Consider the following 13,676-nt stretch of genomic DNA (forward strand, 5'->3'; position numbering starts at 1 on the left):
CTTACTTGCAGTTGTTTGAGCAGTTTCTGCGATGGCTGATTGATTTACTGTATCTGGAAGTTCAGACCTGGAAACCTGAGCGAGGGAGAATGCCTTCGCCGCGGTGGCGAGGCTGGGTGTTGAGAGGACAGACAGCTGGCGGGTGACCTCAGGAAGATGACAAATGGGGGACCAGGTGCTCCTGCTCATCCAAGAGCGCTCCCAAGCCCTCTGCTCGCAGAGGTGCGAGTTACGGAAGTCGCTTGCACTGAAGGAAGGCTTCCTGTGAGCAAGGTTTCTAGAAATAAACATTAACCTTTTGTTACCGGCTAAGTACATGGGGATAATGAATTTAAGTAGCTACTTGGGCAAGAGTTTAAGCAGAAATCCTTTCGGTTTGAAGGAAAAAAAAAAAATCCAGATGGTAGTGGTTGTGCGTATTTTGGAGATGGCATCCGGAACGCCAGCGGGAATGTGTGGTGCTGAGAGGTGTGGTGAGCAACAAGAAGCAAACTGTTTACACAGCATAATCGATGATGGTTCATGACTGACATGTATGGAGCCATTAAAGTGACTAAATATATTACTGGGTGGAAAGTGGGATGTGAGGAAGCCCCCCAACAATTGAAGAAAGAAAAGTCGGCATAGAACGTGTACAAAATATCCTTTATAGAGTTGTAACACGTGAACAAAAAGAAATTGGGTAGCCTTGAGTTTTTCCTTGCTTGCAAAGGATTAATGTGTTTGCAGGTTCTGCTTTCCATTTCCCATTTCTATTTTAAAACAGGCAGTCACCTGCTAAAATGAGGAGAACTTTCAGATATTCATTGTCTTGAATCTGCCCTGTAACAGCACAGGAATCTGTACGTGTTGACTTAGACCAGCTGAGAATACGCCTCCTTTCTCTGAAGTTTGACTCTTGAGGATTATGGTGCACTCTAGCAGGTTTAGGGTTCTCTCCCTTTTTTTTCCTTTTTTTTTTTTTTTTGGCTAAAAAACCCCAACAAAACAATATGACCTCTGTGATTGCTTTAACTTTTGACAATGCATTCAAGATCTCCTGCATCAGCTCAAATCGATGAATCTACTGCAAAGACAGGAATGGCTTCTCTTGCATTGGTGTTTACATTTTCTAAGGTTGACACTGTTACATCTCATCTGAAGTGATGCTGCCTGGTCAGATGTTAATGGAGCCTGATTAAATGTGGCATTTGATTATTATCAAAGTAAATATGCAGACACCCATTGTGAATTCTGGGCTCACATGAGGCGCAAAGTGTGTTTATCTGGCATGCACTGGATTTACACACCTGAATTCTTAATGTAAATCTATAGTGCACATAATTCCTCAGTGTAAAAAGAGGTTTATTTAACTTGTTAACATTTTTAACATATTGTCTACAGGTGTAATTGGTTTTGCAGTTCCTTTGAAGATGGATATAGGTCAGCTTGCACCATTTTAAGAGGTTTACGTCCCATTTCAGAGTGCTTTAGGTCTGTAGTCTTTAAGTCTGTAGTCTATAGTGCTTTAAGTGGATAGTCTTTGAGTCTATAGTCTTTCTCCACATAAAATAATAGTATCAAGTCTGGTGCCTTCTTGGGTAAGACCCTTCAGTGAGACTGGAGTTGTTTAAAAATCGTTGTTACAGCAGTACGTGCAGAAACCTGTATGCACAGCCTGCAAGTGGTATCCCAGGACTGTCATTCAGCCCGTGGCATAGAAAATGCGTATTAGGTCAGAGTAATACAAAGCTTCCTTTATTCTGTAAAATCTTTTTCATCATTCGTTTCCTGTCTTTACACTTTAAAACATCTAGTTCTTTTAAAATCATATCAGACAGTTTCTGTGGGTCAGAAGGCATTTATCTTTGTTCTTTGATCTTCACTTTTCATCTTAGCTTTAGGCAGTAGCATTGGCTTCTCAGTTACTCCAAAGGCAAATGTTTATCTGTGTGTTAAATAAATGTGGGTACCTGATTCTGATCTCATGTCTATTTAAAATCTAGAGCAGCAGCAGAACTGCAGTGCTAAGAAAATGCTGAAGAACCAGGTGCTCTCTAAAACTTTTCATCCTTTAAACTTTTTTTTAACAGTAGGAGAGTTTTTTATGATGCATTCACTGCATTCAGGAGCACTGAAAATATGTTTTGAGATAGCTGTCACAAGAAAATTTCCCTCCTCCAGTACTGTTTCATATCTTCATCAGTGACACGGACAGTGGGATCGAGGCACCCTCAGCAAGTTTGCTGACGACCCCAAGCTGTGTGGTGCGGTCGACACGCTGGAGGGAAGGGATGTGCCATCCAGAGGGACCTGGACAGGCTGGAGAGGTGGGCCTGTGCGAACCTCATGAAGTTCAACAAGGCCAAGTGCAAGGTCCTGCCCATGGGTCAGGGCAATCCCAAGCACAAATACAGGCTGGGCAGTGAGTGGATTGAGAGCAGCCCTGAGGAGAAGGACTTGAAGGTACTGGTGGATGAAAAGCTGGGCATGAGCCAGCAATGTGCGCTCAGAGCCCAGAAAGCCAACTGTGTCCTGGGCTGCATCAAGAGAAGTGTGGCCGGCAGGTTGAGGGAGGGGATTCTCATTAGACCCCACCTGCAGTGCTGTGTTCAGCTCTTGGGCTCCCCAACATAAGAAGGACACGGATCTGCTTGAGCAGGTCCAGAGGAGGCCACAAAGATGATCAGGGGGCTGGAACACCTCCCCTGTGAGTACAGGCTGAGAGAGTTGGGATTGTTCAGCCTGGAGAAGAGAAGGGTCTGGGGACACCTTATTGCAGCCTTCCAGTACCTGAAGGGGGCTTATAAGAAAGATAGGAAGGTACTTTTTAGCAATAGGACAAGAAGTAATGGTTTTAAACTGAAAGAGGATAGATTCAGACTAGATATATGGAAGAAATTTTTTACAATGAGGGTGGTAAAACACTGGAACAAGTTGCCCAGAGAGGCAGTAGATGCCCCATCCCTGGAAACATTCGAGGTCAGGTTGGATGGGGCTCTGAGCAGCCTGATCTAGTTGAAGATGTCCCTGCTCACTGCAGGGGGGTTGGGCTGGATGACCCAAACTGTTTTATGATTCCATCCCCTGGTGTATTAGCTTTTCAGTGGAAATGTTTGGTGTCTGGATTTCATCACAAAAAGAGGAAGTTTTCAGGGAAAGTAGTATGGGAAAATTTGATTCCGTTCTCTTCCCCCCACCAAGGATGGCTTCTTTGCCTTTGTGTCTTTTGCATTTAACAATTTTTCTGCTGAAAAGTTCACAACTGTACTCACCGATGTCATAGGTAATTTCTAATAAAATCTCTGATACAGGTAATCAGATATATCTTAGAGTTTATGTATGCGTTTCACCATTAAAAGAGGAAACCGTTTATGTGAAACATCACCTAAAAGTGCCTTAGTTTTCATCTTACACATGCTGGAGATTCTTTCATTGGTCACTGCAGTAGCTGAATGGTAAGGAGTGAAGCTGCCGCTTTTGGAGCAGGAACACTGAGCCCCGAGGTGCTGCCGGGTTGCTGTTGCAGCAGGGCATGTGTGGCCTTGGGCTGCCAGGATCTGAAATGTTTGCCCTCTGATATAACGGAGAAGAGGAATGAGGGAAGAGAGGGAGGAATAACTCATTACTGATTTCTACCTTTGGAGTCAGAACTGGCTTTATCGGTAGACAACTGTTTCATGGCTAATACTACTTTTCTAGGCTTTTTTTTTTTCCCTATTTCAGTGTCCAGTAGCAGACCTCTGTGCTGTTCCATCTTAGCTGATGTATGCTATGGTAGACCTGTTTTAATTTTAAAGAACTTTTGTCTCACCACATGCAGTTGATGTGTACTCCTGCCCAGAGACACTCTGACAGCATTTGAAACAAATTGCTATTTAGAAAAAGCAGATGGTAGAGGCTAAAAACAATCACTAGAGGTCCTAGATTTCTTTTAATGATTTGGTGGGTCGGGGTTTTCTTGGCTTCTCTTCTGGGAAAAGTAATTTCTGGTAGAACAGAGTTCTTCACTTAGAAGACCTAAAACCGAGAAATAAAAGTTCTAGGAGCCATGAACTCAAACTCCCAATTAAGAAGCTTTTCCTAAATCTTCCCTGTACTAAGTAGAGACCCATTAGAGTCAGTAGGCATTTGATTTTAAAGAACTTACTGCAAGATGAAGACTTTAACTTTTCTTTATTGGAAAGTTGGTTGAAATTTCCCTCTGAAGTAAGGGGGAGAAAATTACTCAAACATCATCGAAGTATAGATATGTTTATTTCCAAGCAATCCAAGCCCCTAGAAATGTCATCAAAGGTAAAGTCGGTTGGAACCAGAAGGTTTGCTCGTAATGCCAACTGTGCATTCAGCAGTCAGCTCTGGCAGCTTCAGCCCCTAAATAAGAGGATCACTACTGTGTGCCCTGCGTTGAAGGCATAGGTGGTGGTTTTACAAGCATGCTGTAAGCTTCTACACCTGATCACATGCTGGTTTGAATGAGAGGAACTGTGAGCACAGCTCTGCGAATCGTGACCAGTATGTGGCAGCTCTGCAGCAGTCTCTTGGGGCATGGGTATGTGAAATGGGCTGAGCAAGTTTGTGGCAAAGAAAAGGCAATGTCTGTAGTCTTCCTTCCTTTGTGCTGGGGTCTGGCACTCATCTGACACCTTGGTGAGCTGTTTCTGCTCACTAAGCTCTCAGAAAACTAGCTTAGCTAAACGGTATTGTTAATAATAGACTGGCTCACTAAGCTGAATCTAAACTGGTGGAAATGCTGCCTGCAAGGGGGATCGCAGGGCTTTCAAGGGTGCTGGTTAGCATAGGCTCTCTTGTCCTCTGCAGGATTCTTCTGCAGCCAAAACTGTATTGTGGTATTTCAATTGACTTTTCCTTGTACCCCTGCACTTTAGGCTGTATTTGGTCTTGTCCTGCTGCAAGACTAACAGGTGACATAATCAGGTTAAAAATGTAGCATTTTTCTGTCTGCCTTGGGACCTGTCGTATTGAGACCTCATCATGTTTAGCAGTTTTTTGACGTTCACACTGATTGTTGCAATTGTATACACAGAGGCTTTAAAAAAAAAACCCAAAACACCAGCAGCAAAACAGCAACCAACCCCCCTCAGCTATTGCAGTGTAGCTGCCTGCCTGTTTGCTGGTGCTTGCAGCAAATCCCACTCTTGTGATAATTTTGTTGTCTGTTTTATTGACTTCCTGGTCACATTCAGATTAATTAAAACTGTTACGCTGTATTTATCAGCCAAATGATGTCTTGTTTCTTGAGGCAGCCATGGACCTATTCCTTTCCAGGGAACGATATTCCCTATTAAGCTATTAAATAGATTTCTCCCATTTAGTTCTTCTTGACCTGGAGGGCAGAGGAGATGAGTGGCTCATGGTAGGTGCCTCACTGCTGTCAGGGCTGGAAGCGTGACCTCAGGCATAGTGCAAGGCCTGCAGGAGGTGTTGAGTTGGGCTTGTGAGGAGCCTTTGCTGAGTTCATGGTTCTGTTAAAGTTCTATTTTATGTTGGAACAGACTGTGCTGGCTGGTGTTCAGCAGGAATTTCTGCCACCAATAATAGCTGGTTTGTTTGTTAAGATCTGAATATGATGATAGTGCCCAAAGAGTGTCTGTTAAAGTAGATGAAAGATTGCTTTTTGGCTTTTGAGGACCTGGGGTTGGGCTTGTAGCTAGTCCATGGAGGGATGAATTGCTGTTCTGGATGACTTCTGTGTGTGCTGTTTTTATCCTAACTCAGACATTACAGTCTCTGAGAAGGGGAGAGCCACACTCTATCTGAATAACACCTAGCGAAGACCTGTTCCCAAATGAATTTCCCAGGGCTATTTAATGAAGAACAGCAATGAACTGAACTCATTTTATAAGCAAATTCTGCTTTGGCTGCATGGACTAACTGTGTGGTAGAACTGGTTCAAACAAAAACACAGTTGCTTGGAGGAGCTCTTTTTACCAGCTCAGGGGCTATAGAGTAACCCAGGCCACACATTTCTCAACAAAAAACAGGCCAGAGAAAATCCACTTTCTTACGTGCTTCTCTCATCTGCCAGTCTCTGCAAGGATACTCTGAATAATGCATCGATAGCTCATTTTAGAGACTTGGTAAATCTAATTAAAATACTGTCTCCAGAAAGATTCAGGAATGCGGTGTATGCTACTGTGTTACTAATGCTTTACACAATTTTCCAGACTAGAGTAGTTTTCTTGCTTTCATGCAATCACTATTTATTATTTAAATGATGAATCTGGAAAATTTCCCAGATCTAATGTCTGCCCCATTACTTTCTGTCTTGGATACTGCAGATAATCAGATGAGCGGTAAATCTATTCTGTGGAATAGAATTACATTATCTTTTTTTTTTTTTTTCCCCTGTCAAACAACTTGTGAATGATTTTTCTTTTCTTCACCCTCATAAAATACCTAATAGATCAAAAAAAGTAAAATCTGTATGCCAAATACACAGTATTCCACATGTACTTCCAGTGATGCATCTGCAGAAACACCAGTGGGAGTGTATTTATCTTGGGTAGACGGGGAAGATTGTGTGAAATAATCCAAAGCATGGATACTTTTGTTGGGTGGATGGAGGGAGGTGCTGTGGGGTGTTTTTGGCTTGTTGGTTGGATGTTTTGGTTGGTTTTTTGGTTTGTGGTTTTGGTTTTTTCTTTTTTCATTGTTTGTTTGATTGTGCTGCTTCTCCATCCTCTCTGATTGTTTCTGAAGTCTTTCCTGAATTTCTCTGAAACGAGACCACCCTGTTGAGCGGTGAGGGGACATTTGTCAGTGGTCTTGGGTGTTACTGTCTGACGAGCGGGTCCTCTGGCTCTCCAACGGCAATGCTGAGCAGTGCTGAGGCTGGCTGGGCAGTGGGTGGAAAGGCACGGGGGATGCGCCCACTGCCATGCCGAGCGCCACCGTGTAGTTCTCCAGCTGTCTCAGTCATTCCCGATGAAGTGATGGTGACACGGCCTTCGGAAGAGAGAAAATGTGAAGGAAACCCACCCCCAGGAATGACCAGCTTGATTCTGAACCTCTGCACCAAGTGTGAATTACACCTCTTTCCTTCAAAACAGGAGGCTTTTTTTTTTTTGTGGTGATGAGAAACTAAAGGTCAGGAATGAGTCCCCTAAAGGCTCATGAAGAACAAAATACGATGTGTTTTAACTGACGTGAAAGGTTAATGGGGAAGATCAACATCCAATGGCTGCAGCTAAGGAAAGGGGGCTTGTTTGGGCAGAGCCTGAAGCAAAGCCTAGGCATTGCAGTGAATGGGAAGTGTGAAACCATGGGGCAGAGAACACACAGCCCTTTAGCCCTGCTTAAAAATAATAGTGCAGGCTTTTTTTAACTTCAGAGTTTAGTCTGCCCTCAGTAAAAACAAGTTACATTAAAAAACTGTGCACCAAAAAAAGCAAACCTCTTTTTCCTGGTTTCTGCTTATAAGATTTACAGGTACTTAAAATAAACCTATGAAAAACAGACCTAGTGTGCTGGAATTTGCTAACTAGTGAGAGCAATTACCTCCAGGTCCCAAGACCTAACGGAGCTTGACTTTTTGGAAATAAAACTTGGCAAGCGCTTCTTCCTGCTGCTGTTGTAAAGGTGTACATGAAAAGATGTGCTGACCTCTGCCAGAAACCCCAGGAATCCAGTTCAGAGAGATTCTCCTGCGAAGGGCACGGCTGGATTCAAGCAGCACAGATGGGGATCAGTGTGGAAGAGCTGGCGAAACATTCGCTTCTCATTGTGTGGCTTCAGCGTGGCAGATTCTTTGCAATTGCCTGGTGTACCACAGTAATTAAATGGGTCAAGAGCAGTAAGTTTAGATACTTAACAAGAAAATAAAGACCTCACTTGACAGCCAGCAGTGCGTCCTGCTTGTTTCACAGGAGTAAGGAGAATTAACGCAGGTTGCCGTAGTAAAAGTTGATTTGAGCCTTTTTGGCAATGATTTGTATTGCTTCAGAGATCACATACCAATTAACTATAAATGCTGTAATAGCTGTAAATCAGGCCCTCTTATGAAACTAATGCCCCAATTTCAGATGACCTAAAAAAAGGGAAACCATAGACTCTGCCTCTCTCCTTTTAGGGATATATAAGTAACAAAAGATAAGAAAAATAATGAAAAACACACAACCAACCTTTGTTACTATAAAAATGTCAAGTAATCCCCTGTTTTCTCTGGACTGTTCCATGCATAAGTGGAAAATGAAATTTATGCGATGAGATAAACATGACAGAAGCGAAATCTGAGATGGGAACTGATTTTTATAAGACTCTTCACTTTGGAGGGTGGAGGTAGTTTCACACTGGTATTCTGAAGGAAATTATTTGTTGTCAGTATCCCTTCATCGTTCCTGGCTGGGCGAAGGAGCTCCAGTTTCCCACAGCAGTTGTAAAAGGCCTTTGGGAAGGATGAGATTTTTGTCTTAAAATATTAAGGGATGAGTAACAAGAATGTTAAAAAAAAAATTAAAAATCTATTAAATGCATTCTCGCACCAAACAGGAGCTCTCGGCAGACCATCTTCCCTTGCGAATTAGAGACAGGACCAGCTTTGCTGCTGTGTTTGTAGATGCCCTTTGGACTAAACAGTATTAAAAGGGTTTGTGCCTGTGCTGATGGGAACCAGTGTCCAGCAGTGAGGACTGGACTCCCATCGCAAGGTGGTACAAAGCAGCGGAGCTCACCTCAGCATGGCCACAGGAGGCAAATTCAGTCTCTCAGCTTCAGCATCTCACCAGCAATCACTCAGAAATGTTGCTCATGTCTGTGCATTGTGGTTATTAGGTGCAAGAAATACAGTTTTAAAAACTGTAATTAATCATTTCTAAGTAACCTCTTTTTCTACACATTTATGGCATCAATGGGTATGACTATTTATTATGTCTTACCTATAAAATCTGACCTGTTTTATATACTCTTTATGGAAACAGTGTACAGTCATAAATTAAAAGATGCAACTGTTTTGGATATTTTACTGGTGGTCCTGTATTTTCCTGCCAAAAGTGCAGCTGTTTTAGGTTTCTCGGGATAACATTATAAAAGGCTGTATGCGTTTTGCAAGTTTATGCTTGAATTGCCAAGCCAGAGGTGGAATGACTCAACCTTCCCAGGAGCAACATGTACCAAGTGATGAATCAAAACAGCTAGCTGAAGCTCAGTGGCTTACACGGCCACTGTGAAAAGCAGTTCTCGTTTATGGTATTTTATCTGGTATTCAGAATTTTGAGATGGGCATTGTGCTGAGCATGCTAGGCTACAGCCTGCGTCTGTCTTTGTATGTGGTGGGGCTTTGGTGCGAAACTAGCTCAGAGTCTGGTCTTGTATCTGTCCTGTGTGGGTGCAAGAGCTATAGGGTTACAGCATTGAATGAAACCATTCAAGCCCCCTGAGCAGACACCTTTAATGGGAGCTCTCCTGGCGTGCACAGCTGGGTTTGAGCCCTTGGAAAGAGCTAAGGGGAGCCAAGAGCTTGCAGCAGTGCCAGCGTGGGTAGCGTGTTTCAATGTCAGCTCATCCGCCTGGCTGGTTTGGTGTAAAATTAGATGGCTCTGCAAATGGGTGATGATGCTTAATTAATGGTGAAGTTTGGAGGCTTCTTTAGCCAAAATGTTGATGACAGATTCCTACAGATCTGATTCCTCGATGTCAGCAGACTTACTCCAGGTACAGATAGGCCCAAGAGCAGAAAGTTCAGCCCTGTTGTCATCAGAGCAGCTGGCACAGTTGGCCCTTGGGAGCGCCCAGCATTAACTGGATGGAGCTGAACCCCCCGATTCCTGTGGGAGTGCAGGACAGCTTGGGGTGTCGTTGTCCTCACCATCTTAGAAGGAACTACCGAAGGGGGAAAATGCAGCCCTCCCCCCAGAGCAAGCACAAGAAAACACAAACCAGTGAGTGTGCTCAACCCTGTGCAACCTGTTGCAGAGCGCCAAGGTTTTTCAGCACGCTGGCTGGGCAGCTTGTCTGAAGGTGCATCAGCATTGTCAGTGTTTAACGGATGGAAGTTTCATGCTGACATGTTCAGAGGTGGCCAGCAGCAGGCAGCTTGCGTCTCCTTGCTTCCTCCCAAAAAGCAGCTTCAACCTCACTGCACTGTGAACTACACAGGTGTTTGTGTTTATTTCTGCTCTAAAATAATGCTTGTCTTTTTTTTAGGTATCTCAAACACGTACGAGCTGCTTCTCTGCAGGATATCGCTGGGGGATACACTTCTTCTCTTGCTTGTTACCGAGCCTTACAGGATGCTTTCAGTGGTCTTTTCTGGCACCCCAGTTAGCCAATGTGCATCAGCCTGTGATCAAGGGACACCGAAGGGAGCGAGAAGCAAATCATGCCAACAAAGGTTGGGTAAAATTGCTGCCATCTGCACAACGGCTAAGCTGCAGTCACTTTCCTGTGTAAAACCAGGTGTGTTTAAGTGTTAAAGGGGAGGGGGAAAAAAAAAAGTCTGCACGAGAGCTTTGTAAAATGGTAGATACATTTTTGTGGAGGGGGAAACTTGTTAGTCATGTGGCACTTTGCTGAGGGAGGCTGAAGCAATAAGCCACATCTAATGGAAGATGTGAATAACTCAGCTGTGTATGTTTGAGGTTTAAAGAAATACACTTGTAAATTTTTTTTAAATAAAGCCAGACTTTTTTATTAAAGTTTGTGGTTTTACTCTTATTGCAGGGTTTTATTTGCACAAGCATTTAAATGCCATTTTGATTATAACATTTAGTGTCAATATTGAAGCCTACATTCTCTTCCCATAAAACTAGTTTCCCCAGTTCAGACAAGTGGGTTTTTCCTCCTGCCAGCTGGATGAGATGAGAAACCCTGGAACTATGCTGACACAACTTTTATGCAGGATCCTTCCTGATGTCACTTGGTTCTTACCTTTGTCTGAAAATCTTCCGAGTTCCTCTAGAAACAATCTAAGAAGCCTTGACACGAGGCTAGGTCACTAAAGTAGTCAAAATTGGGTTTGTTTTTTTCCTGTTTAGCTCTGGTGCAACTTTCCTGTCACGTGTTCAGGAGCTTCTTTTGGCAGGAACATCCCTTTGTCTGGCTTTTGGGATGACCCTTGCTACTAGATCTGCTGCTTTTATGTATTCCTTCCCCACTCCTTGCAGCAGAATGTAGACTAATTACAGCAGAGCTGGGCTTCTGGGGCGGGATTGCTCTTTGCCATCAGTGTGTATAAACTGCAGGAGACCGGAACTGCTCAGGACAGCGAGAGCCTCTAGAGTGAAGCCTGGACCGTGTTTTGTGGGTCATCTGTTAATAGCTGTCGAATACTGCTCTGAGGAGTGTACTAAATGAATGTATTTTTTCTATATTGTAATAAAGAGAAGAATAAGTTCTATTCCAGACTGGTGCTGCCTTTATTAAGGAAAGGGGAGGGAGGTGCCAAAATTTCCATTGCCCTTTCTCCGAAATCCTGTTCTTTGTGCCCAGAATAGTTGCCAACAGGTAACGTTACACACAAGGCAGAGGTGTAGAAAAGACCATAGCCTGTGGGGTACTGCTCCCTGCCAGGGGCAGCTCCCCAGCCTCAGACAGAAAGCCTGTGGTTGGGTGGTGGTGTACTCAGCCATGCAGCACACGTGTGCACTTGTGGTGTCTTCTAGCCCCAGGCTGGGTGCTGCGTTCCTCCGGGGCTCCTTCCTCCCCTCCTTGCAGCCATAGGGCTTCGAAGTTGATGTGTCCTTTATTTGTCCACTCCCTTGCTCGTGGGAGATGGCTGCCGCTGGGCCTGGCTGATTGTTTTCCTAGCAGCCAGAAGCTGTGGGAGTTGGTTCCCTCTGTCACAGATGCCTGACAGCCCCTCTCCTGTTCCCAGGTACGAGGTAGCAGCTGTCCTTCTGGGATTCAGCTCGGGACCCTGGCTGGGAGTAGCAGCAACCAGGGGCAGTCTGTACTATTCCAGGCTCACCCAGGCTGGTAAGGAGACACCCCACCGATGATCTGCTTTATATGCAGCTTGTAAAGTCATTGCCCTAACAAACACAGAACTGCATATGCATATTAATATGTATCACTGACATACACTCTTGCAACTCGGGTGTACAGCGGCTGTCGCTTGCTGTCCCAGGTGGAAGGGGTGTACACAGAAGTGGCAACTGCACAGAAATATGGGCAAACCCTGGTTACGAGTATAGCTACATCTAGTCTATTGACTTGCATCTAAACTAAAGCCATGCTGCTAAAATAACAATGGCATTTAATCCTTAAGTCAACAGAATATTTAGCAACTAAAATCCTTCCCTGCCTTGGGATAGTCACATGCTGAAAATGAGAGTTACGTAGTTGACTTAACACAAAAATGGTGATCAAAGCCAGGTTTCTGAGTGCAGTAGTGGCAAGAAGCCCTAAATTTGGACTGTGAGGCAGCGCAACACAGTCACAGGGACCTGCGGTGTCTGGCGCTGCAGACATAGATCACAGGGTGACTGCATCGTTCCAGAAGGACCGAGGGCCTTATCGTGACAGCGGTGCTGAGGGCAGGCTCTGCAGAATGAGAGCAGCTTTCGGATGTCTCTGGGAAGCCCAGAGGGCAGCGCAGGAAAGCACAGAATCATAGAATCATTTAGGTTGGAAAAGACCTTTAAGATCATCAAGTCCAACCGTAAACTTAACACTGCCAAGCCCACCACTGAACCATGTCCCCAAGCACCACATCTACATGTCTTTTAAATACCTCCAGGGATGGTGACTCAACCACCTCCCTGGGCAGCCTGTTCCAATGCTTGACAACTCTTTCGGTGAAGAAATTTTTCCTAATACCCAACCTAAACCTCCCCTGGCACAACTTGAGGCCATTTTCTCACAATCAGAGATGTGACACAGCAGCATGGCAGGCTGGAGGCAGGAGTCCGGCACTTGCTCCTAGGGGAGCAGCGACTGATGGGGAACGGATACGACGTGCCAGTCACCAACAGCAAGGACAAACAGGTTAAAGCTGTTGCGATACCATTTTAAAGGCCAGCGGAGAATGCTCAGGCCGGAGTGGCAGGCCAGGGAAGTAATCTGCACAGCAGCTTTCAAGACAGTATAAGTGAGTTATGCTGATTTTTTTCCCCTGGTTTGATAAATGCAATCCAGCGGTAACCAAGCTGTGAAGACTTGCTCAAAAGCACTGGCTGCGTAGCCAGGGGAAAGGCTGGAGCACAGAGCCATGGAGCAAAACAAATCCACGGGCCTCAGCAGTTGTTTGGGCGAGACCCAAGCCATCAGGTTGCAGGCCCCAGGGATGGAGCCAGAGCCGCAGCAGCAGAGCCAGGGAGGGCGACGGCCGCCTGGTAACTGAGCTGCTCGGCCTGAGCACCGAGCCTGCGCTGAGGGAAAATAGCTGAAGCCCGGGGGGGATCCGCGTCCTCTGTCCAAACAAACTACTTGTGGTTGACATTGCCCAACAATAGTTTGGATGGGTAAGAAAAGGAAATCAAAGACAGAGGCTTTTTGAATCCCTGCAGAATACAGGCAGGCAGAGAGATCATCCAGGGCCTGCAGCAGAGGAGCAGGCAGGAGGTAGGGGGAGAGCTGGGAGGCAGCGGAGGCACAAAAGCCCCAGGAGGTTTCAAGATGAGAGGAGTTCAGCCAGGTACTGGTTTCAGTCTAGCGCTTCAATGCGAGCGTGTACTTAATCTGCAAATGTGCAAATGGCATTAGAGTCTTTGCTGCTTTAACAGTGGGCAAACACTAAG

At 44.9% G+C, this 13,676-nt stretch overlaps 1 protein-coding gene across 1 annotated transcript in view; it reads left to right on the top strand.

Annotated features, from left to right (window-relative positions):
- MNAT1 (MNAT1 component of CDK activating kinase) overlaps positions 1–11,335 on the top strand; it is a 124,730-nt gene extending 113,395 nt beyond the window's left edge. The window contains exon 8 of the mRNA XM_074820918.1: positions 10,144–11,335. Within this exon, the coding sequence (XP_074677019.1) occupies positions 10,144–10,264 (121 nt within the window). The 3' untranslated portion in view covers positions 10,265–11,335. The remainder of the gene's footprint in view (positions 1–10,143) is intronic.
- Positions 11,336–13,676: the final 2,341 nt, after the last annotated feature.

Source organism: Strix aluco, chromosome 4, assembly GCF_031877795.1.
Source record: "Strix aluco isolate bStrAlu1 chromosome 4, bStrAlu1.hap1, whole genome shotgun sequence".
Classification (NCBI taxonomy): domain Eukaryota; kingdom Metazoa; phylum Chordata; class Aves; order Strigiformes; family Strigidae; genus Strix; species Strix aluco.